The sequence below is a fragment of the Dermacentor albipictus genome, chromosome 3 (assembly GCF_038994185.2).
Source record: "Dermacentor albipictus isolate Rhodes 1998 colony chromosome 3, USDA_Dalb.pri_finalv2, whole genome shotgun sequence".
Lineage (NCBI taxonomy): Eukaryota > Metazoa > Arthropoda > Arachnida > Ixodida > Ixodidae > Dermacentor > Dermacentor albipictus.
Window position 1 is genome coordinate 63,830,571 of NC_091823.1, and position 24,972 is coordinate 63,855,542.

General features: G+C 45.6%; 1 protein-coding gene across 1 annotated transcript; it reads right to left on the bottom strand.

The window, feature by feature from the left end:
• Nucleotides 1-5,315: 5,315 nt before the first annotated feature.
• LOC135905238 (alpha-tocopherol transfer protein-like) lies at nt 5,316-23,933 on the bottom strand. The gene is made up of 6 exons (XM_070535511.1): nt 23,890-23,933; nt 17,510-17,665; nt 16,173-16,424; nt 14,968-15,161; nt 14,169-14,279; nt 5,316-10,941 (listed from the first exon to the last, which is right to left on the bottom strand). Exons 2-6 carry the CDS (start codon nt 17,646-17,648, stop codon nt 10,756-10,758), a joined length of 882 nt encoding a protein of 293 aa, XP_070391612.1. The 5' UTR covers nt 17,649-17,665; nt 23,890-23,933; the 3' UTR covers nt 5,316-10,755.
• Between the last annotated feature and the right edge of the window lie 1,039 nt (nt 23,934-24,972).

Consider the following 24,972-nt stretch of genomic DNA (forward strand, 5'->3'; position numbering starts at 1 on the left):
GCTAGAGGTTGGTGGCGGTTTCAGCACAAAGCCTGCTTCATCGAACGCATCCTAGCTGAAGCGACGGAGAGTGGGGGATGCCCGTATTGTTCCCTGACACAAAGTCGATTTAGTCACGCTGTGGCTAGAAGTGGGCGGCGACGCTCCCGGACTGTTCCCGCCATAGTTGAAACTGCGTGGCAAACTTGCACTGCAGCTGGCCGTTCTTAACAGCGGGTATCAAGCCTCGACGTGGTTGCAGGTACGTAATGAAGGCAGAATGTCACATAGCAGAGTGTGGGTGTATACGCCAGTTGGCTATTCATGAGTTTGGGAAGTTACCACAAGCAGAACACGGAACTTGAAGAAAGGTACAAACACGAAGTGGTACTGACAACTGATGATTTAATGAAACGAACGCCAAGCTTATATAGATCAGACACACGTGTGCACCCGAAAAGCTTGCGGTAACTTCCCAAAATCATGAAAGCAGAATACACGAATGCTCGTATTTAAAGATTTATGTGCCCGTTAAACAACCCGACGTGGTCGAATATAATTCGGAGCCTCCGGCTACAGTGTTTCTCGTCGTCCAGAGTTACTTTGTGATGTTAAATTCTCAATAACTAACCATCCAATACAAATAGTCGCGCACAAAATGATCAATATTTACGCACTTTCGAGCCTACCACCTCGCCTAATAAGAGCGTATAGATATACTGCCTCGCGCTGACCCAACACTTGAAACCATGCTCCATCATAGTGTCATCTGTTATGCCTTTGTCTGCTTTTATTTCTTCATTCGCTTACGTCAGATTTTTCTTCCAAAGTAACTTTTTCATCACTGTGTAGCAGGGGTGTACATTCGCTATCAAAAGCCTGGAGTACGTTGTATTTGTGAGAAAAGAAAACTGAATGCCCGCGGAGCCTAGGCACATATATAGCCTCAAATTCAGAGTTGCAGACCGCAGTCGTTCGTGGAAGCTCCGAAGTAATTCATTTAGTTAGAATTGGCATGCCGTAACAGGTCACGGCCTGTATTAACAAAAAACACAAAAAACACTAATTGTGTTGGAATTGTTCGTAATAGAGAATACAAGGCAATTGTGATGCTGGACATGTTATTACAGTAAAAACCGCCAGCCAATGGTAAAGTGCACTTAGGAACAAAGAGCCACGTGAATTCGACCGCAAAAATGTGTCGTTTTCGTGAAATCCGTGTTCTGAGAGCATTTTATGCCGTCTGTACTTCTCTATATGCGCAAAGTGTATAACGACGACGCTGACGGTCACAGTGAGGTTCCCATACGAGGGCAATTCGATTGGAGTATAGAAAGGTATTCGCGTGAGTTGTCAAGATGTATCCATTCGTGTTCTTGCGCCATGAACAGTTTGCACGCGCGAAGTGGGACGCCCTTGACGCGTGGCGGTGCAGGCGCGCCGCCTCGCCCGCTTTCGAAATTTTCGCCTCGCCCGCTTTCGTTTGCCGAGAGGCAAACGTCCTGTTTGCCTCTCGGCAAGCATCAGTCATGCGACGTCTTGTGCAAGTCGCGAGCAAATATTTTCTTCCAGTTCTAAACTAATACCAGCTGCGGTGGGTGTGTGTGACCTCGCCTTATGCACGTATACGATGCACGGGCGACGGGTGCGACGCGAAAATAATCAAGGAAAAAGAGAAATGTCGCTGTATCACCGATTTCGCCATACAGCAGCCGGTCTTATCACTACCATCGACAGTTTGACGCTCCTTTTCTTTCGCCCCCCCCTGCCCCCCCCACCCGCCGTTCAGGCCGATCTCGTTCTAGTTTGTTTTTCCTTGGGGTTTGGCTCAATGGGAGCAACGACGCAGAGATCGTTGACTTGCAGTGGCGCGGACAAAGGTGCGTGTGCCTGTGCGTGTGTATGTGTGTGTGCGTGCGCGTGCCTGCAGGGGCCATTTCGTCTCGGAACGCATCAGATTTTACTGCGAGAACAGTTAGGTGCTTGAAACTGGGTTTCTGTACTGTCCCTTGTGCGGCCGTCGTCGTCAGACTAGCTATTCATCCTCAGTTTCACTTTCGCGATGTAGGGAAAGTAAGACAACATAACTTTGCCCATCGCTGCAATAAAAGCGCACTTCTGTGCGAATTCGCAGTTGCGAGCTGGACGCGCTAACCACTGCGGTGTGGCACAGCTTTGGTGCTAGCCACTGTGGGCGGGGTGTTGCGCACCACGCTGAGAATAGCAACTTCTGCGCACGTGCTTTGCATCTTAGACTACAGGCAATATCGTGGCGAACGAGAACGACGTTATGCATATGGCAATTAAAAGAAAAGTCGTTCCTGAGAGCTCGGGCGGGGTCTCCTGTGCCATCTTCCTGCTGTCGCAGAGTTTGAAGCAGGCAATATGACTGAAGTATAAGCTGGTTTGCTTATTATTTCATTTTCTTCGCGCCTGTGAGAACGACAGGATACAGCTTATACGTGCCGGCTGAAAACAGCCGCCGAAATCAAAGTCAAGGTGATAACACCTTGACTTTGATTTGGCGCAACAGATGACTGCATATAAAACGACCACAGTCCGGGCACTCATTCCCCACAGGTGACTCAAGGCCCACCTGTGATGAATCCGCCAAATTTGAAAAAAAAGAAAAAAAAACGTTCTCAGGTCAAGGGTGAACCTCGGGTAGCTCCCTATCACCTTAGCGCTACATCTGCGAGCGCGAAACCACTCCAGGCGGTCAAACTTATCCAGCAGCCGTTCAATATATCTCACTGTTTCTTTGGAATGTTAGGCCTGGTCAATCAAGTGCGCGCATTGATGCAAGCACATGCGTAATACACGACCGTTTAACATATACGAACTATATAGTCGGTGACAACCTAAGAATAATACTGTGGCAAATACTATATCTCAAAGGGAATTCCTATAGCCCAATTGCGTTCGCTCATTTGTGTGACGTCACGGTGGAGGCAAACTTCTTTCAATGTCGGCGTCTTTCGGCAACTATATTTCGGAGTATGAAGGCCTGGGAGGAGCTCGCACCAAGTCTATAAGTCGTCGCCTATACTAAAGCGCATGTGGAAATGTTTACCGTTATGTACATTTGCATGCGTAAATGCACTCAACTTACGAACAGCTGTGTTTCTGCAGTGGGCATGTACCGGGTCGAACACTAAGTGTTACCAGACAATGACAACAGCGGAAACACCCAAGCGAGTTTAGAGCCCAGAACGAACAACGCTGGGAAGTAGTGGCCGCGAAGAACGATTGCTTTTCGGTGTGTGTTGTACAGTGCATTTTTCGCATTACCGCTAATGCTTGTATTTTTTCAGCTTTGAACAAGTCAGCCTCTCAGTAAAACGACCAGCACAGCTTCCGGTCTTCCGCGTGTTGGGCCAAAACAACAATGCCACTGCCGAGAAACTCGGTCCACCGCTACGAGCTTTTGCTTTCCGCGAGGGTATTTCTGGACGCTCCTCGCGGCACTTCCTCGTAGTGTTTCCGCCCTCGGAGGTTGCTGACCGGGATCTTGTCGTCTGCGGCACAATCCAAAGTCGTTGCGCCATGTTGTTGCATAAAGAGGGAAAAGATAAGCAGCTTTGAACGCAGACAAAAGAAAGTAAAGCATCGCCTTCCGTTTAGCAAAAACTAACTGTTCTTTTCGTTGTTACATAACCGCATTTCTGAAGTTATATAAGGACAACACTGTGCACGGAGGAGGAAAACTGCATAGAAAATCACACGAGTATCGCAGAGCTACTCTTTACAATGATTATTCTTATCGCAAGCATTTGGCAACGCACGACGCCAAGCGAAACGGCTCCCGGCAGAAAGCTGTTATCGTATTGCGCCGCTTCATTCACCTTCGCACTGTCGGGTAAAGCGGCAAGCGCGTCTAACGGATTTCAGAAGTGTCTGCAGGTGGTTGCACCGTAAAGCGCCTGCTTTACGGTGCAACACTCAGCATGAGAACAGTTAAAAGCATACACCAACCAAGAAAGTTTATAAAGGAGCCTTGTTCACTATTCTGAACAAGGCTCCCGTGCGGGAGCCGAAACCGCTCTCACTTTTACAAACTTTCGTGGTTGTACGTGTCCGCTTTTAACTGTTGTCATGTATATTCCCGGCGAGATGGGTTTCCGTCCAATTCTTGATTTCAACACTCAACGTGGTTTTCCAGCGTGCCTGCTGGTTGACTCCTACCCCGTAGAGCAGTGCAGACATCAAGCGCAGCAGTGCATCATCAAACGTTCCACATGTATACTTACCACGCGTATCCCCGTATTTATCCGATTGCAGAAGCCGTTCTCTTCAATACTTGTTCCGATTTACCTCTTTTAATGTATTTCTATCTCTTTCCTTTGCTGATCGGGTACTTATTGAATCTATGGTAGTTTAATGGGCATTGTGACCTAGCGATCAGCGTGATTACGGCGAGCGTCCCTTTACAGGAAGTCGAAAAGAAGTTCAAGCTCTAGATACCGGCTATAGATGCCGATCTGTAGAGCCGGGTGGAAGCCGGGTGGATGACGGTAGATAAATAATGGAGTCTATAGAGCGACGACCAGACAGCCAGCCATATTTCCTTATTCTATAAAACAACCAGGAAAAAATGTCAGGATAGTTAGTGCCTTGGGTTCGTCCAGTAGCGCTGCTCAGAGGGTCGACTGAAAACACAACCGCTTCGCCACCGATTCTCAAACTCAGCGTCGCTGGCTTGAGCAGTACACTTCCGTTGGTTAGGAACCTGCCGTGTACTCCATTTTGCAGCAATGCGGTACGGCGTGCATGCCTTCGCAATGGTGCCGCCATGATTTAATTCCGAGTGATAAGAGTTGCCGAACAAGGAATGTCCCTGGAGCCTCGAAAATTTAGATGTGTGCTTTGAACCCCTGGCATTCTTTAGGGGCGGCCACCGCATGCTCGTATTAACATGTATTAGTATAGTTAGTAGGTAAGCATTATAGGGCTACTTCCCTCGAAAATCTGTCTGTCCGCCCACGTGTAACGGGTGACACGACCCGCTCGGTAGGTACGCATGGAGTCTTGTGGGGCAGTGGCGTAGCCAGAAATTTCGTTCGGAGGGGGACTCACGTTGCAGCTTGGCCTTATACAATTTGTTAAGGGATTAAACAGGCGAATAATTATTGCAGTGTCATTGCCACAGATGCTACAAACGAATTCTTGAACGCTACGCTCTGTCAAGACAAATAAAATATGTGTTTTTTCATAAAAGAATGTACTCGTATGTCCCGAAACTTCTGCCCGAAATAACTGATATCAGTGTGTTCGATGGGGCTGGTTGGTTCATCTTTGGAATAAAAACAGGAACAGCGAAACACAGGACGAGCGAGCAAACAGGACAGAAAATGCTTTATTTGCATAAGCAGCATATAAAGACATCATGAATGTGACAAAGAACATAAAAAGGAGGATCAGAAGGATAACCGTCAGTCAAGAAGATAATCAAGCTTTTTTGTTGAGAGCGTGAGGAGGCATCGCTGAGGCATGTTTGCGAGCTGCTCTGAAGCGCTCGTGTGAGCACTCTGTTGAACAGAGCTTTTCAGCGCAAGTCAACAGAATAACATCAGCAGGCTACCCGACCAGCGTGTTGTGCAGTGTTGCTGGTGGCCTTGTAAAATAGTTAAAGAACGCCGGAAAGCAAACTATGCAGTCATCGCCTTCGAGATCTAGGCTTGCCGTCATTCCTTATGTACACCATGTTTCCCACAACATTATGAAGATTGCGGCCAAGGCAGGAGTGAGGGTGGTGTGCAATGCCCTTAATAAACTGAGCGGGTTGTGCAAATTAGTCTATAGGGAGGATACTGTCGCGCGCAAAAGCTGCTATGAGAATCATGTTCGCGGCTTTATTGACTGTACAACGCAGGTCGTCTATGAAATCCCGCTTGATCGTAAACGCTGCTATATCGGGCAAACGGGGAGGTGCATTAATGATCGCCTGTGCGAGCATGCCGCTTCACTAAAAGAAAACCCACACATACCCGCCGTGGTTGCTCAGTGGCTATGGTGTTGGGCTGCTGAGCACGAGGTCGCGGGATCGTATCCCGGCCATGGCGGCCGCATTTCGATGGGGGCGAAATGCGAAAACACCCGTGTGCTTAGATTTAGGTGCACGTTAAAGAACCCCAGGTGGTCAAAATTTCCGGAGTCCTCCACTACGGCGTGCCTCATAATCAGAATGTGGTTTTGGCACGTAAAAGCCCAAATATTATTATTAAAACCCACACAGTCATCTGTGACATGGGTGGTTGCACCCCGATATTTAAGAATTGTGAAGTAATTGGCAGACATAGTGAAAAGCGTGCACGGGAAATCTTTGAAGCATTTTGCATAATCAAAAGTGGCGACGCGTGCGTCAGTTCTGCGTCCCTGACGCTCTCAACAAAGAACTTGATTATCTTCTTGACTGATGGTTATTCTTGTTATCCTCCTTCTTATGTTCTTTGTCACATTCATGATGTCTTTATATGCCGCTTGTGCAAATAAAGCATATGGTTGCTAGTCAGCGCTCTGTCCTGTTTACTCGCTCGTCCTGTGTGGCGCTGTTCTTGTTTTTATTCTAAAAACTGATATCAATGCTTCCGTGTTTTTTGTCTATTGAATAAGTGAAGAAAATATCACATGAATTTTAGAACTGTATCAGTTCGAAACCAGCAAAGCAGTGCATGCCGCTGATATGAAAAATGTAAAGGCCATGAAATGAACAAGTTGAGGACAAATATTTTAGTGAAGCTTTGTCATTCAAGAACCTTGTTTACATTTTTGTACATATGCAACGGCAAGGGAAAAATCCCAATGACGCTCTCTTTTGTTCCAATGTATTGCGCAGGAGCAGCTGTCACCGGTTGTGTAATGTAATTGCATCAAAATTATAGTCGGAACAGGGAGCATACATAAAAAGCAGGTGTTCTGCGAAATATACAAGGGCGAGTCAAATGAAAGTGAGCAAATGCGAATATATGACAAACGGGGTACGTTATTCAAGAGTAGTCTCCATGTGCGTTTAGACGTTTGTCCCACTAACTAGCCATTCGCGTGATTCCCGTCTCATAAAACTCCTTGGGTTCCTGCTTGTAAAAGTTTAACTGACAGTTTCACATCATCGTCCGATTTGAATCTGTTTCCCTTGAGCTGTTCTTTCGATTGCCCAAAATGTGGAAGTCGCAGGGTGAGAGGTCTGGGCTGTATAGCAAATGTTGCAGCGTTTCCCACTTGAACTTTGCCACTTTTGTATTAAACACATCAGTGACGTGTGGACGGGCATTGTCGTCGAGCAAGACGACTTCATTCGACAATTTTCCACGTCGTTTGTTCTTGAGACACACAGCCGATCGAGCATTTCACAATATCGGAAACGATTGATAGCCTCTCCAGCTTTAGCAAATTCGATCAGCAATGGCCCCTGACGATCTAAAAAAAGAAGTCAACAGCACCTTTCCGGAGAAAATGACGGCCTTTGCATTCTTTGGTGGTGGTGAGTCCGAATGCTTCTGCTTTAAGCTTTTCCGTCATGTGTCAGGCTTGTAGTAGTGGTACCACGATTCGTCCCCGGTCACAATTGCAGACAAGAAGTCGTCACCCTCATTGTGATACTGGATCAGATGAGTCAAGGTAGCGCCGAACCTCTCCGTCTTCTGGTGGTGGTTCAAAATCTTGTGCATCCATTGCGCACAAAAGAGCCGATAACCGAGATGTTCATGATTTACGGCGTGAACCGAACCGTGACTGATGTTCACGCACTCTTCCAGCTCATCGGATCTTATCCTCCGTTCTTGTCTAATCAGCTCATGTACCTCTGCAATTGTGTCGGGCGTGATTGCACGATGGCTTTGACCCGGTCGTGGATCGCCTTTGCAACTTTCACGTCCTTCGTTGAACCGTTTGCTCCAACGCTTCACAGTGGCCTGTGAAATGCAATGTTCACCATACACGGCAGCCATACGGTGACTAATTTCTTTTTGGGAAACACCTTCAGCTGTCAAAAACCTCACGACACCACGCTGTTCAACTTTTGCAGCGTCCATTATGTCACGCAACCATGTTCATCCCAGTGTATGAGAGCATTAAAGAACCTTTATCCTCACACCACCGTGTCACTTTTGTAAATCAGAGATGCCTGTGTGCTACGCGCGTGCCTCGCAGATAATGGACCGAATCATTATTGCGCGGAGTGTGTTGGCTAACTTCCATTTGACTCGCTCTCGTATATTAGAAATGCGAAGACACAATGGAATATACAAATGCGAAGATACAGCTTGATAAAGGGCAAAAAAAAGTGTCACTGGTAACAAAGTTCACTGCACGTATACACAGAACATCGCAACAAGATATCTAAGTATACGTAAAGGTCTCCAATAAATATGCGTATCTAAGAAAAGGTTGCTGCATATAATGCGTCAAACAGGGCAAATAAATATGTTGCGCAGTCACAGATCACAGAATCCCAAGCCCCCCCCTACAAGACTTTCCGGAGAGGTTGCGCTCAAGCGAACGGGTTGCAATCCGTCGAGTCCCCACAGTGATGGCGGCGAGCGACCATTGTTTCTTTTTCTCGTCTGCTAGCCAGAAAGCATTCAAAACTCTGTCAGGCCGAAATCCACTCGGCCAGACAAAAACGAACGCTCACCGAAATGCGCCGCGCGGTGGTCGGGGCAACACAAGAAAAACGCATGCGCTCTAGCTTGCTCTGCAGCCCGCGGGTAGCGAGACCAAGAAAATTGAAGAGGCTCAATGTTTTTTCGCGAATAAAATTCAAAGTACAAAAAAATAGAAACGTAGAGACCTTTGCTGGCTTTAGTGTCTGACTTGGATGCTCTGGCGCAGGTGAGAAAAAAAAATTCACATTCTTTTCTGTGACATGATGCCACAAATGAATCACCACAACGCTTCGTTTCATGGGACCTCGCCGCGTGCTTTGTGAACATCTCTGATAGTGTCGTCATTTCGGTTGTCTCGTTGTATGTTCCGATGTAAGACTTTAGAAAAGTCAACGCGCCTTTGACGTCAAATGTTTATGACAACATTAAACGCACAAAGTTCTGGAATTAAAGATCTAAAGCACGACTTTGGAAATTTCAATGTACCTTTCGCATCAAACGTTTATGAGAACTTGATACCCATAAAATTTCGGAATTGAAATTCATGCGCTCTGTAGATTCCGAGGCCTTCACGAGAGGCCGCGACGAGCCCGCTCGCCATCAAAGCGCCCTTGAAGCTTTGTGCTCGGATGGGCCTCCTTGCGTTATGTGACTCCAGGTGCATGGCCATTGCCACAAAATCCAGCCCGAGTTCACACTGTTCGCGCTGAAATGTCTTTTCGAGCAGGAAAAAGACATCTTAGACAAAATTCAGAATGATTTCCGGCGCCGAGGGCTGTTTGGATCGGTGGTGCGGGACAGCACGAAAATATTACCGGGGGGGAAGAGGGGGGATGGCCTAAGCCCCATAAGCCCCACCTTCCCCCCCCCCGGCTACGCCCCTGCTGTGGGGGATATATATGCCAATGCCTTACAACCACGTATGAATACTGATGTGTCGGCTGGCGCTCATGCTGATAAGAGCACTCTGCGAAGTGCGTATGCGCCACTAAGTGTTAAAAGCAGAGTGCCCCTTGCTAGCGGCCCTCTCTTTCTTGCCGAGCCTCAACCCATAAGCATGGGTTAATAAACGTCGTTCACCCGGAACTTGTCTGCTCCTTTCGACACGCCTGGCGCAAAACGTAACAAATACTGTGATGTATTATTATGTCTATAGAACACTACAGTTACAGTCGGCATAGACAGAAAGTTGGCTACTGCAGTCGGCGCAACAAGTAGCACTACCATTTTTCGCAGGTATGCACAAAGCCTATAAAGGAAGAAAATTGAAATATTTCATTTTGGTTTTGCATAGGAAAGCATTGGCAAATAAGCAAATGAAAAGGACACAGCAAGGACAAGCCTTCATTGCGCATTGCACAAAAAATGGTCGCTCTATTGCAATCCACGTGCGAGGTGACGATTTTTAATATTCCGGCTATTTTCAAAAATGGCCTGCGGTAGGTAACATAATTCTTATCCTTGAGCTGGATTGTGCGAAGAGGCGCACATTACTAGCAGGAGAAATGGAAACACACGTTCAACTCATTAACGAAAATTCACTAACTACGTACTTATCTACTTCACCGAACATATCGCAATTTATGAATTGTAGCCGGTCAGGTTGCTAAAATTATTCAGCCGAAATGAATCACCAGGTTGACACCAGCTTCGAAGTGTCAGACGAAATACGTGGGCGTTCCAGTTACTTTCGCATTTCAATGCACAAAAGACCGTTTTGTTAAAAATGTAAGTGGAACAACGGTGCATTTCTATGGCGAGTTTGATGGGACGTATCTCTAAACTGGTGTCATTCTGTAAATTCATTCCGAGTGAATACGCCTTGCAAACTCACCCGCCAGAATTAGTAAATAGTAACACGTCCGTAAAGTAATTTAAGAAGTTGATTAGTGAATTTTTCTAATTAGTTGAATATGTGTTTCGATTTCTCGCGCAATTAATGTCCGCCTCTCGGAATAATGCAATGCAAATACTAGAATTGTGTCATCTGTGACAGGCAAGATTTGAAGATTCCGGAAAACTTAAAAATTATCACCCCGTATAACGCGAGCTAATGTCACTTACGCTACTAGAGATATTAAGCTAAGCAAACTCATTTTAAAGAGCTTTGACCACAAGGAACGTGATGCCTTCATAACAAACAACTCGTATTGCTTCTGACTTAGTTCAATGGCTACTTCAGGCTTTCTGTGCGATAACCGAATCGGCTGATGTGCTCGAAGTAGCTGTTAGAGCTCTTCACGTCCTTTTCTAGCCTGTAGTAGTCGAAGTCTTCGTGCGTGCCACCATATTCCACGGGTATCACGTCAGCTGGAAGTACACCGTGAAGCTTTTGCAGGTCTCCGCCCATAAAGTAGATCTGAAATAAAATCAGACGATATTTGTTTTTCTAAAAATAATTTGTTTATGATCCACTTGGAAGCCTGTCTTGCTTCTAACCATAACATAAACATCCGTATTGCCGGCACGACATCTTAGACATTATATGGTTTGATTTCCACTCATCGATAATGCACCAGGTGACACGTGCGAACAAAATTCAAGTCTCTGAAAAATAGTTCTGCTCCATCAGTGTAGAAAAGAAACGGTACACTTAATATATGGACAAATTTTGTCACTGACCCAAGCCACTTGCAACATAAAGCATCGATAGCTCTCTAAATGAATGAATTAATTAATTAATCACTTTATTTTGTTTAATTCACAAGCAGGCAGGAATAGCGAATGAAAGGTGCCATTCGGCAGCTTGACGAGCCCGCTGCCCCCATTACCAGGGTTTACAGCAGCAGAGACATAATTATACATTAAATCAAAATAAACAAATAACTAAAGGTCACATCATTACAGTAACGAGATGGCAAATATAATCACTATACAGGAAGTATCTATACCAATAAATTATGCTCTCGCGCTTGCAGGTTTCAAGCGCAATTTGCTCGAAGCACAAGAAAACAAACCTAAATTAATAGATTCACAGTGACTGAGAAGATCTGCCAGCGTATACCACAAGCGCAGCATTCCCGAGTTTAAGTGCCCGGTTTGTATTTGTGCCCGGTTCATTCACTACCTGGTGCACGTATCACCCGCGTGCCTGCTCTTTCCTGGAGAAATCAGTTCACGTTATTATTTCAACTTTCGCCTAGTTTAAATCATCACATACTTAGCAGTATGTCTCCATTCGAGTATCATCTCCGAGAAGCTTGAGTGGTGTGCTCTATAGCATGTGACGTCACCTGTGGAACGCCGCGCTGCACGCGTGCTCGCAACAGGAAGCCTGCTTGAAAGCAGTTGGTGCACCACCCCGGCTCGACTTTTTAAAACCCCGTAAATCTTCTACTTTGCTGGCAGTGCACGGGCCTGTTTTAGTGCACCATGCGCCGCGAGATCTAGCGGAAGGAGTTGTAGCATCGCAGGCCGTCAGAACTACGCTTAAAAAGTGGATCGCTACTCGAATCGTATGCCATAGTTATCAGTGTGCATGCATGTCCACGCCCATCGACGCACAAATAGCTTGCGATGGTTTTTTTTTGCGTGGTTGCTTTACACAACACACCTTGACTGCGCGCTCTGCCCTATCTCTAACGATGAACTGCAGCACTGTAAGTTGTGCTGACCGTCTCTGCACTGTTCAATGCACTGTTCAATGCAAGTTCAATGCAAGTTCAATGCAAGTTCAATGCAAGTTCAATGCAAGTTCAATGCAAGTTCAATGCTTGTGTACAGCACGCCATGCGCGGTTGGCCGCATGCTCTGTACGCCCCATTCCATTAATTTTTGTCGTCAAGCGCTCGAAGAACATATTACGGAAGCCGGTCGAGGACGTTATGAAGAAATTAAGTAGTCGCTGCGATGTACGTAGTACTGTGATCCAGCAGCAGGGTGACTAAATCAGGCATTTACTGGAATGTGGCATTCACGGTAAAATCTGACGTTAGGTGAGTACGGGACGGATCAGCAATGGTAATTGGTCAGGCACGATGAAACCCGAATGTGCAAAGAATGCAGAGCGCTAAGAAGGCATCAAAACATTGCACTGCGTGGTGCCAGGTCCCACGTTTACCTGATATTATTGCACGCATTGCAGGTACAATAGGGAGATTCCCCACTTTTCGTTTATGAAGTCATGTTCTAGGGAAGTATATTATAAAGTCAGCGCAATCGTAAGGTTTCAGTGCCATAAAATGAAACAAACCGTAGTGGAGCGCCGCTGTTTAGATTTCACTGCGTACTGCCTAAATGCTCGTTTACAGTATTTCGATGGTAATCAAATATATCGAATCCCTAGTATGTCTTGACGCGCGGGCAAAAGTAGGTGGAAAAGCAGACGACGCTAGCTAGTGATGTGCCAGAGTGCTGACACGCCTTGAAAATTTAGGCTTGACTAACTCCACCTTGTCTTTAGCAATAAGAGCGGCACTTCATAATGGCGTCCGCTTGGTTCTTGAGCGTTATCGGTCGGTGACCATGTCAGAAACAAATAATACAAAAAATATCCCACATTTTATGAGGAACATTTTTTTTTTGCCTTGGACAGCGCGTACAGTTCGCGCGCGCGATTTGCCCAAAAATATACATTATTAAAAACTGCAAATTGAAAAGTTTCGCTATTTGGTATGCCACTTCCGGGTCATTACTTTTTTTTTCTGTTAACATTAACGTATCTGCACATGCGTGTATCTTGTATGCCGGGTGTTTCAACGAGCACTTACAATATTTTTTTTTATTGCTTGTGGCAGATAACGCAATTATAGTCCATGAGCAGGTCCACTCGTAGAGGCGGAGCATTATTTATTAAGTGGAACGACAGGGCACTTTTGCCACAAATTTGATGACGCATATATCGTAAATGGCGTCATCCACACAATTCTTTTCAAGTGGATATACCTTGCATTCTTACTCGCTAGAATATGTAAATTGCAATATGTGCCACGTGGTAATTAGTTAAAAAGCGAATAAGTGCGTTTTTGTTGATTAGTCGATTATGCAATATCGATATTTTGCGCAAGTAATGTTCGCCCTCTTTGAGTAGACCAGCTAATGGACTAGAATTGTGCCACCTGCGGCAGGCAATCTTTTTTTTTAATTTGTAAAAGTGCCCGCTGAAACACCCTGTATATATTTTCTGACGATGTTTTGGAAAAAAAAACAATTGAGAGTATATAGCGCTTGCTCCGTCTCCACCCCACTTCCTGTCGTGCCGTGTTTTCTGTCACGCCTGCACAGACTGTGAGAGTTGCGGCGTCTGAGCATGTATTTCGGAGCCCACAACAGGCAATACTGTGCCGAAGGTTGATGACGTTGTCTGCATCGCATAGAAGTATTTTGTGAAACCCTGTGAAATCCTGCTGCTCTCGCAGTAAATGAATTAATTTGAAGCCAGAAGAATCACTGAAGTCTGACTATCCTTCTTTTCTTCAAACGAGTTTTCTTCACCAGGAACGTGCATGCCTGAGTTATGGGCAAGGTTACGTGGTATATGTATGGACCTATATCTCCGTGTAACATAGAGATTGGTGCACACGTGCTACGAAAAAAAAAAGTGGTTGCGCAAAACAAAAATTATGCTACATCGAACGTTCAACTCACCCGTTGTAGAAGCTTCGACTTCAGGAAAGGTTTGACAGCAGCGAAGACAATTTCGTATGCAGGGGGATTATTGATCACGTAGATTGCTTTAATGCGTACCGGGTAACAATCCTGTAATGAAAATAACAAGGAAGCTTGAAGTTCCCAATTCACTCTTGGGCACCGATTCTCGGTACGGAATAATTCCTTTCATGGCGACTTAGTCAAACACCATTGTTCACTAGTCATTTACTAATATGTGTAAAACGAGGCACTTTAAATGCAATGGGGCACATTTACATGCACGTCGTGCGAACAGTGTAACGTGCGTGACGCAGAAAAACGTCAACGCTAGTTTCGTAGTAAGTGGGACAATAATAGGGGCGCAAATGAACACTGGGATCGGGAGCATTGTGACGTTTGCATATTTCTTGGCACACCTGATCTATTCTCATGTCGTGGTATATCTGATTGTCAAGAAACAAAGTTGTCCAGTTAATGAGGTGCACTTTATTCAACAGCTTCTCGTCTAATGGAGATACCGAGTACGTACACGTGCAGGAGTATATGCGGCTGCTGCAGACTGTTCGCGCAAACCAGCATGTGAGCTAATCGTATCATCCAAACTGTCAAAGATAAAGGCACGACATGTGCTTCTGAGAAGCGTCAGATTGTCGTACGACAGTCGCACCATCAACAGCGTCTGATAACTTTCTTACAAGGCTCGAACGGTTTCCTACAGGTTCGAACAAAGCGCTGTTGCTAAAAGCGTTTCCATTCGGTTTTCTGCGATTGCGCGTGGCACTCGCCTTCTGTATACCTGCATAATGTGAGCCGTCTTCTTGACGAATCCCGGCGTGAAATGGGCCATGTGCATTATGCGCAGATTCTTGAGGTCGAAAACACACACGACTCCCCGAACCTGCGTCTCTTCGTCCAGCAGTGCCCACTCTGCCATCACCAGCGCTGACCTCATGAGGTCGGTTACCGAGCACACGCCGGTGTTCCATGAACCTGGAAATAACGGGGCACCAAAATATGTGCTCAACAGATGGGTTTTCTAACATTTCACTTCTGATAGCAAGGCCCTGTTCCGATAAGATATGCGACAGAGAGGAAATACAACGTGAAAAAATTTAAATGGGTTAACGGGAAGGGCATCTGATTGGAGGGGAGGAGAGTTAAAGCGACGATAGAAAAAGAACTTATGCTTGCGCAATTAGAATGTCACGCGCCCAATAGAAATCACTCGGGCTCACTTGAACTCAATAACGCAACAGCGCATTCAGGCCCCGGTGCGCCAACGAGTAGCGCTTCGATATGTTCTGTGGGCACAATGCGCAACCGTCACACTGTGTGTGTGCGTGTGTGTGTGCGTGCGTGCGTGCGTGCTTATAATCGTTCCCCTCTCTCACTCTTTTCATGTGTGTCCCTCTTAAGATCTTTGTCTTCCCTTACCCCTTTCCCAATGCAGGGTAGAAAACTGGATATCTATCTTCTGGTTAACCTCCCTACCTATCTCTCTCTCTCTCTCTCTCTCTCTCTCTCTCTCTCTACAACCTCATTTGAAAGGCAGACATACTGCTTGTATGCAGCGAATAAGCGTTGAACGCTAAAAACAACTCGCCGTTCTTGCTATGTCTCTTCATCGCTGATTATCGGACCTACTATGTCCATTCGTTCGCTTTTCTTTTCTTTTTTCTCTTGTGTCATTAATAAAATGACCCGCTGCGCAGGACCATACGCATATCTAAGTGGATTAAAATACTTGGAGGCCATCCAGTGAAATGTATCGTTACATATTATACAGGTCAGGGCCGCAGTAATGACGTACAGTGGTTCGTTTCACTCGTTTCTGTTTCTTTCTTACCACCCACCGCTCACGAACTGCTGATGCTGATCATAACGTACGCGTAGCGCTGCCCAGATCACTGACCAAACGCGAAAAGGACTATTGCAATAGAATTATTTATCCCGGCCCCTGGGCCTTCTGCAAGCGAGTTTGGGGAGGAAGAAACGTCTCACCAAGCTTTATAACGGCCACTCTTCTTCCCTCGGGGTCCTTCCTCTTGGACACCATCATGAGCCTATGGTCGGGCAACACTGCGCCGAGAGGCACCGTGTACGGAGAGAGGTTCTTGAAGAAGTCTCCCGACGTTTGCTTAACGCGGAAGTACTTCTGGATATTCTTGAAAGCCGCTTCCTCGCTGTACTTGCGGGCCCGCAGAAACTTGACCAAAAATTTGTCGTCCGTTGGACAAAGTAGTGGCTTGTCCCCTGCACGAAATGAAAAAAAAAAAGCTTTAGAAACGCGGTACTTACGCGGGCTTAGCGTACCTCAACATAACGTCACTGGCAACGTGCGCACGCAGAACCCAAATTCTTTAATTGTTTTATTGGTCACGTACTCTTGTACGCCAGGTTATTTGTGTCCCCTAACTTCGGGTTTCCTATTCCTTAACCGTTCTAGTAAGTACTTGAGAAAGAATAGCCCTCTTATTTTCTACGGAACATTATTTACCTCAGACAGAAGTCATTCATGTGTATTATCACGGCTTCTTTGGCAATCGTCACAATTTGGTATCGAGAATCTACATAGCTTTGCAGAAATTCCAGCTAAGGAATAAAACCACTGTTCCCCAGGAGAGCAACACATGTGAGGTGAGCGAGAGAAACAAATAACAAAAAGAAAACGAACAGTAACCAGCCTATTCAGCAGCATCAAAATACAGAAATTAGCATAAACAATGCAGTAAGGCTGCTCGTACTGTTACTGCATTTTCACAAGAGACACAAGACCCTACAGCCTTCCACAATCATTAGGCAAGGGATCTGGGCGCATGCTCATCATACCCAATTTGCTTATAAAGTATGTACCCTTACTAGAGCTCGAGTTCCCTGCGTGGTGGCGTGGGTCCTTCTGACAGAGAGACCTTCCGGGATATTCGCATCTTGAAACATCTAGAATATCATGTATTTTCGCTGTGTTCTGCCGAAGCTGTCACGCTTTGCGCATGCTGCGCAAAAGAAGCCTTAGAAACACAATGGAAATAAATTTTGCAGCTTCGTTTCCATAGCGCACAATACAAGGGGCTGCCAAAGTCAAGGAATTGCCATAAGGTCTTCTTCCCCATGACAGCGATGCATAGGTGCTCTGCTTAGGCGTAATACAAAAAGTAATGGCCAGTAAAGGAGCTCTGTTGATTTGAGGAGGCTGTCACCAGTGCCCCATAAGCGGTGGCCAACGCCGAGGGACTTCGATGTCTTTTAATGTACCCGAGAATATGGCGAGACTGAGCGGGCATTCTAAAGGCAACTCAAGAGAAACATTTCAGGTGTGAAATGGGTTCGAGGCTACTCACCGGCGATGAGCTCTCTCAAACGCGACAGGCAGCGAACCTTGACCTCGGCCGTCTCGCCGAGTTCGACTTTGGCGACATGTCCGAGGCCGGGCGGCGATGCTGCTCCCTTTCGCGACGCCACAGAGTCAGTGTTCGTCATGGCCTTCCCCGAGTTCCCTGCGTTGCGAAGGTGGTATGTGCTGCACATATGTATTGTGGTCGCGTGCTCGCCAAACACATATCGAAAAAGAAAAGCGTGCTGTCACGCGCTCGGGGCAGCCTTCTGGATGAAAACGAAGAGACTCATTGTTTATTCAGACAAGGACAAGAAGAAGGGAAAGAACGGACATTTATCTTTTTTTTAGGAAGCTCATAACAAAGGCACGAATGATTGACAGAGTATCAGCACCCATTCACATACGCTCATCACTCAGTCAACAGGGACAGTTTCATATAGCATGAATTTCAACAGAATGTGCGTAGAAAAACAGCGATAGGCAACATCAGCACAATATTCACTTCAAGTTGTCCTCTGTATATAGTGACACATGTACTTGTTTATCTTTCACCGGTGACCGCTTTACACCCGCCAACAAATGTTGCCCGGTGAAGACACGCGGGCACCAATCATTACTCCGGAAACTTCGATAACTCGTGTATAAAAGCCGACGCGCTTGACCAGCAGATCAGATTTCCGACGATAACCGAAATGTGTTCGCCGCTGTCGTTGTGCTTTACAGTACCTTGCTTTTGTGGGCACAGGTTCGCCCATTAAAGAGTTAATTTCGTTATTCACAGTTTTGCTACTGTGTTCTTGACCGTCACTACCACCTGGCAATATACATAAACGTATAATGCATGCGTACGTGCCGCAAGTATACGGAAAAGATTGCGCGTTTGAATCTGAAATTCTGAGACATCATAAATAAATTCTAGTATTATCCCAGCGGCAGGTCATCAATCAATCTGTATCGCTCCATCCATCGCTTACAGCGCTCAGTGATTCTTACGTGTAATGACTCCATGCTTATTGATTTTTAATCATCTGCGTCTCCTCTCGTTAACTGTTAATCTTAATTTTTTTAAACATTGCACATACCCACGAGAGGGATTGACAAATCGAGTGGGTCTCTCGACATAGATGTGTGTTTTTGAGGTTGCCGATTGCACGGCAAAGTTTGCGTCATAAGTCACACGGTTTCAGTTCTTTTAACTACAGCTTTCAACATTATATGCACTCACTTTCGAATAATTGTTCAATATATGCGCCAACTTCCACTGCAGGTTATCAGCATATATTATTCCTTTGGAGCAGTTAATTCTACGGAATGAGGCAGCTTGACATGACGACCCGGCTCTGCCGCGTTTATGCCCAAAACATTTACCGGCATAGGCATGTTCTATAACGATCTCCGTTCTGTGGTAGGTTTTGCAGGAATGTTGGGCCCATACAAAGTAGTCTTGTAAACCAAACAGCCTTTCTTGCTAGCGCCAATATTTCACGGAATGCTGGCATTCTTGCACGTGCTTTATTTTCTCGTTTAGATGCAGTACTTGACCCTCCCCTCCCCCCCCCCCGCCCGTTTCGTTCACTTTAAAATCAGACGTACTCGTCGTCTGTAACGTCGTCGTGCGAGTGATGTAAATATTGTCAACTAAAAGAAAGTTGGCCCCATCGAGCACTTGAGCGAGACCGCTGGGCATCCCGTTATCTCCACTACGGATGTGATGCTTTAAGGTGTGTGTGTTTTCTTTTTCCTAGGCTAAACAGTGAACTGCTGAATACATGCACAAAATATAAAGGACACAATTGTGCAGCTCAACTTCTCTGTGGAGTTGCAGCTCGAATGACCATGTAATTTAGCCGGGAAAGCCATTTATACCAGGCTGTCATTACGAACCCAACATTCACTGGTTCATTAACCTTTTTATCTGCGATGTGTGGTATTTTTTATGGACGCTCGCAGCTGTGCCCGTGTTACGTGCAAAGGGGCAGGCAATGACCCCCTTGTATATATTTAGCAATCTGGAGCCTATTAAAAACGAAAAGTATAGAGCTTCGCCCAAAGTACGAAGCAATGGCATCACTCGCTTATGCATAGTACCACCCATAGTACATATCATGGTAGTTTGCGCAACATTATATACTGTAAATATTCACAGCGACATTTTAACAATCTGCCCAACACCAGCGGTCCGAGATATCGCTGTTTGTGTACCCCACATGCCTGATACAACAGTACGTTCCAGAGCAGCCCAATGATCGAGACAAGCGAGTTGAGTGGCCCAAACGCAGCCTGCGAGTCGGGTCATGTACGAGCTTTCTGAGTCAGCCCGCGTGTGCTCAGCCCGAGTGAGGCCACAAATGCACGAAATCCAAAACCAAAATATATCAGTTCTTACATATTCTTCATTGATCCATTCCCTCCCGTCTCTTACCTACAGCTGTTCCCCGATGTAACGATTCCTTTTCCTGTTCATTTTGGTAGCGACAGCTGTTGCTTCTTCCTTCTTTTGCTTCAGTGCTTCGCTTTGCATCGTCGGCTTCGTTCACACAGCTGACATCAGTGCTGCCTCCTGTAGCATGCGCCATTTGCTTTATTTGTTTGTTTGTTTGTTTGTTTTTTATGTGCTTACACGCTATAAAACTGATAACGATATTTTAAGACAACCTCGAGAACACGTCGCATCGTCTTAGACACAAACGTTGTCTGTCATTTAACGACTGCAGACGTAAACGGCCAATTTAGGCGCGCCAGAATTTAGCCGCAACTCACGCAGCCATAGATCATCACAGGAAAGTAATCAGAGATCAATGACCAGGAAATGAAGACGCAGCGACAGACGGATGCCAAAACACCCGACGTGCCATGGACAATATGCCCCCTCAGAATACGCTAGCTTTAGGCCTCACTGGGTCGGTGTACCTACTCCTAAAAATATGGTTTGTTTAAAGCGATACCGAGTTAGGCTGCTTTCAATTGGCACTTAGATCAAAGAGCAACAGAGTAATTTTTGACGTCCTTTTCTTTTTCGCGATGCAACATAGCGTTCCTCTAGCTCAAGTGGAGCAGTAATCATTAAACGTAGCCGAAATCAGTAAAGAAGGTTGGTAGATGCGGGAAGTGACGTCATATCCCAATGGTGCAGCAGTCGTCGGCCAGCAAACTTATATAATATATATATATTCCAATATTGTACAAAATATTCGCCAAGATCATCTCAAATAGAATGATGATAACACTGGACTTTAGTCAACCAAGGGAACAGGCAGGTTTCAGGAAGAGATAATCTGCAACGGATTGCATCCATGTCATCAATCAGGTAATCGAGAAATTGGCAGAGTAAAATCAGCATCTCTATAAGTCTTTCATAGATTAGGGAAAGGCATTTGATTCAGTCGAGATACCAGCAGTCATAGAGGCATTATGTAATCAAGGAGTACAGGAAGCTTACGTAAATATCTTGAAAAGTATCTACAGAGATTCCACAGCTACCTTTATTCTCCACAAGAAAAGCAGAAATATACCTATAAATAAAAGGGCCAGAGAAGAAGACACAATCTCTCCAATGCTATTCACTGCGCGCTTGGCAGAAGTATTCAAGCTATTAAAATAGGAAGGCTCAGTAGTAAAGATCAAGGCGAATATCTCAGCAACCTTCGATTCGCAGATGACATTGTCCTGTTAAGCAACTCTGAGAACGAGTTACAATAACTGTTTGAGGACCTTAACAGAGAGAGTATAAGATTGGGGTCAAAGATTAATATGCAAAAGACAAAGATAATGATCAAAAGTTGGGCAATGGAACAAGAGTTCAATATCGCCAGACAGCCTCTAGAGTCTGTGAAGGAGTACGTTTATCTAGGTCAATTACCCTGATCATGGTCATGAGAAGAAAATTTACAGAAGAATAAAAATGGGTTGGGGCGCATTCGGCAGACACTGTCAGGGCCTGGGTGGAAGCTTACCATTATCGTTAAAAAGAAACGTGCACAATCAGCGCATTCTACCGGTGCTGACATATGGGGCAGAAACTTGGAGACTGACAAAGAAGCTCGAAAACAAATTAAGGACCACGCAAAGAGCAATGGAACTAAGATTGCTAGGCATAACGTTAAGAGACAGAAAGAGAGCGGTTTGGATCAGAGAGCAAACGGGTATAGCCGATATTCTAATTGACATTAATAGAAAGAAATGGAGCTGAGCAGGTCATGTAATGCGTAGGTTAGGTAAGCGGTGGACCATTAATGCTACAGAATGAGTGCCAAGAGATAGGAAGGTCAGTCCAGGATGGCAGAAGACTAGTTGGGGTGATGAAATTAAGAAATTCACAGGCGCTAGCTGGAATCAGTTGGCGCAGGACAAGGGTAATTGCAGATCGCAGATCGCAGAGGCCTTCATCCTGCAGTGGACATAAAACAGGCTGCTGTTGATGCTGACGAAAGTTTCTCTTGCACTCGCGAATACCAATGTGCTTTCATTTTTCTAGCCGCTAATGTACCTACACACCTACGCCAGCTGGTGAATGGACTGTCATCAGTTAAAGCAATAAGTCAGCGTCAGCCAAACACAACGTTACAAGATGTCACCAACGCTACTACTTTTGTCATCTTTCCCCTATGTTATGTGGTATTACATCGCCTCTATTCTAAATTTAGCTCAATGAACATTGTGGTTACACGTTCGACAAGGTTATATCTTCTGTAGCTAGGCCCTCACTAGCCAAAGCAAGTTGAAAGTTATTTATCGTGAGTGTAGTAAAGCTATACAATTCGGGACTTCAACGAATACTCCACTTTGCTGGCGAACATATACTTTACCAAGCAATTAAAAATAATGAGTCTGAGAAAACGCCCAGAAGCATTGACAGCTATCGCGAACGGCCCGCTGGAAAGCAAGCATTGGCGGGCCTCCGTGCGGTTCAAGATGGCTGCGCAAGTGTAGTGGTGCGGCAAATCTTTTAACTATCTAGGTGTTAAACGAATATCACAGGCTGCACTGTTCGTCCATATAGCACCGGGTCAACTTGTACCCACATGTCACCGCAAGATCACAACTTTGTAGTTCATGTATCACGTAGCTGTCCATAACACTCTACACTGCCTTCGCTGCGCGTCAGACATTCCGCTGCTCTAAAACTCCGTGCGCTCGACACAGAAAGCACGAGTTCTGTATAATTGCGTTAATTTGAATATCAACCGCCATATCACTATTCGTCACAAAAATCAGCATCACCAAGGCTAACGCCGCCGCAGTAACAAGCACAGTGCTGTTCGAGGAGATATCAGTTAAGTATCTTAGACAGCGAAATTAACCAAGCAAGGCTGGAAGCTCGAAACTGTCGAAGGCCACCGGTTGATGCCTGAACTTTTTTGCGGCGGCTACAAAGGTGGCCTTCTCTTTCCCGTAGCGTAAATTTAAACTGCCCCGATTGCTTCGATTATAAATTCGCTCATAAAAACGGGAAATTGCTTAATTTTTTACTCAGCCAAAAGCGCTCCCAATTTCTGTGAGTGACATTCAACGGATCGATTGCACCCAGTCCAGAGCCCATGCGCAGCAGCCCCACCGACGCCATAATGTAATAGTCCTCTCCACATTTCCGTTGTGTTTAGGTTTGATGAAACATTGAAGAGAATGGTGATGAGAACATATTTTTTCCAGCGAGTTTTAAGTGGCACTCAAGTCGGGGAGGGGAGGAAAAGAGAGGTACAAGTGCTTTTTCTTATATACACACTCCTGTTATTGAATCTTTTCAAGTTCTCACCTACCTTCACTTTGGTCTCGAGGGCTAAGAGGTTTTTCCACGGCACAAATACGGAAACACATTGTCATTCTTACCATAGTTACTGATGAGCCCCCTAAATACCGTACTACTACCGACAGGAAGCTAAACATTTTGACCAACTTGCCTTTCTGATTGAGCTAATTATGACTTTCAAGTGGCTCCAAGAAAACTTAAGAGTGCCCCCTCGACCTCTCCGTCCTCACTCCCCCATGAAGAAGGAGCCGAGTTGGTTCCGAAACGTCGAGAAAACAAACTTACTTTTTTTAGTTGGAGCCACTTGAAAGTCATGCTACTACTACCGGCATGCTACGCGGCAGGGGTGTCGTTACGAAACTTGTGAAATCGGTTCGTACTCGCCAAAGTGTGACACCACGAACAGATAGATATATGGAGCGCTATTTTTCCTGCAATGCGCCACTCCACGTAGCACGACCATATCACAAAATTACAGTATCCTGTAATTACGCAGTTGTGTAACGCACCACGATCACGAAGTATTCAGATCGCGAATGAAAGCGCGCTTGCAGTAACGGGAACGCCTGTGGAGTTCATTGAAATGAAACAGTATACACTGACAAATCAAGCAAGCTGCATGGCCAAGACCCACTCACCTTTCAGGACAACGCACCGAATAACCACTTGGCTCGAAGGCACGGTTGCATAACAACTTGTCATGCAGGGCTCCAATATATCGCTTTCCGATCTCGCGTAACCTTCGCTCGAAGGTCCCGCGCTCCGGCAAGACGTTACGTTCTAGTTTGCGCTCTTCACACATGCTGTCCTTGGCCTACTCTATTTCTTCATTTCTCTCTTACACATTTTACTATCATAATATCCTCCCAAAAGTGGGATTGTTTTCCGATATTTAATAGTTCTATGTACATATACTTTTTTAGAGGAGATGTGAAGTCGGTATAGCTGTTTAGACTTTCGAAAAGATGGTACGCGTGCCCACGCACGTATAGAATCACAAAAAACCCCGCAGTGTTGGGACACACAAGTGCACACAACGAGCGCTGACTTCTAATTGACGTTCATCGAAAGATGAACGGTATTTTACGTGCATGCACAGAGTTCGCTCAACAAAAGCAAAATAGCAACAGTCGTGTGCGTGAATTGCAGTTTTTTTCTGTAAGTGCTTTGGCTTTTGTTCCATGCCGTTCTCTGCATAAACATTAACGTCAGTTGGAAGTCAATGCCTTTTGGTGCGTGTTCACGTGCTGAAACTTGCTGGCCCACATGTTGTTTTTCTGTGTGTGTAGGATTGATGAAAACACGACAAAAACTTTGCTATAACAAAAACATCTCGAGCAGGTAAAGCATACCAGCGCCGCTTTTGAATACTTTTTGAGTCTGCGTTATCGGGGTACGTCGTCTCGCGATGCTGTTTTCTTTTTTTTTTTCTCAGCAGTCAAGTGTAGCTTGCAGCCGCCACGCATGCAAGCGATAAAGAACAAACTGGCCATCTTTTCTTTTTTTCATTCACTCCCGGATGGCAGGGCGGCAGTGCGCGAGTGGCAGTTACAAAGTTTGATATCCTGTCCTTTGTGCATCACGTAGAAATATTTTCGGATACTGCTCTCACCTTTGCGCTCCACTCTGCCTCCCTAATAATAATAATATTTAGGGTTTTACGTGCCAAAACCACTTTCTGATTATGAGGCACGCCGTAGTGGAGGACTCCGGAAATTTTG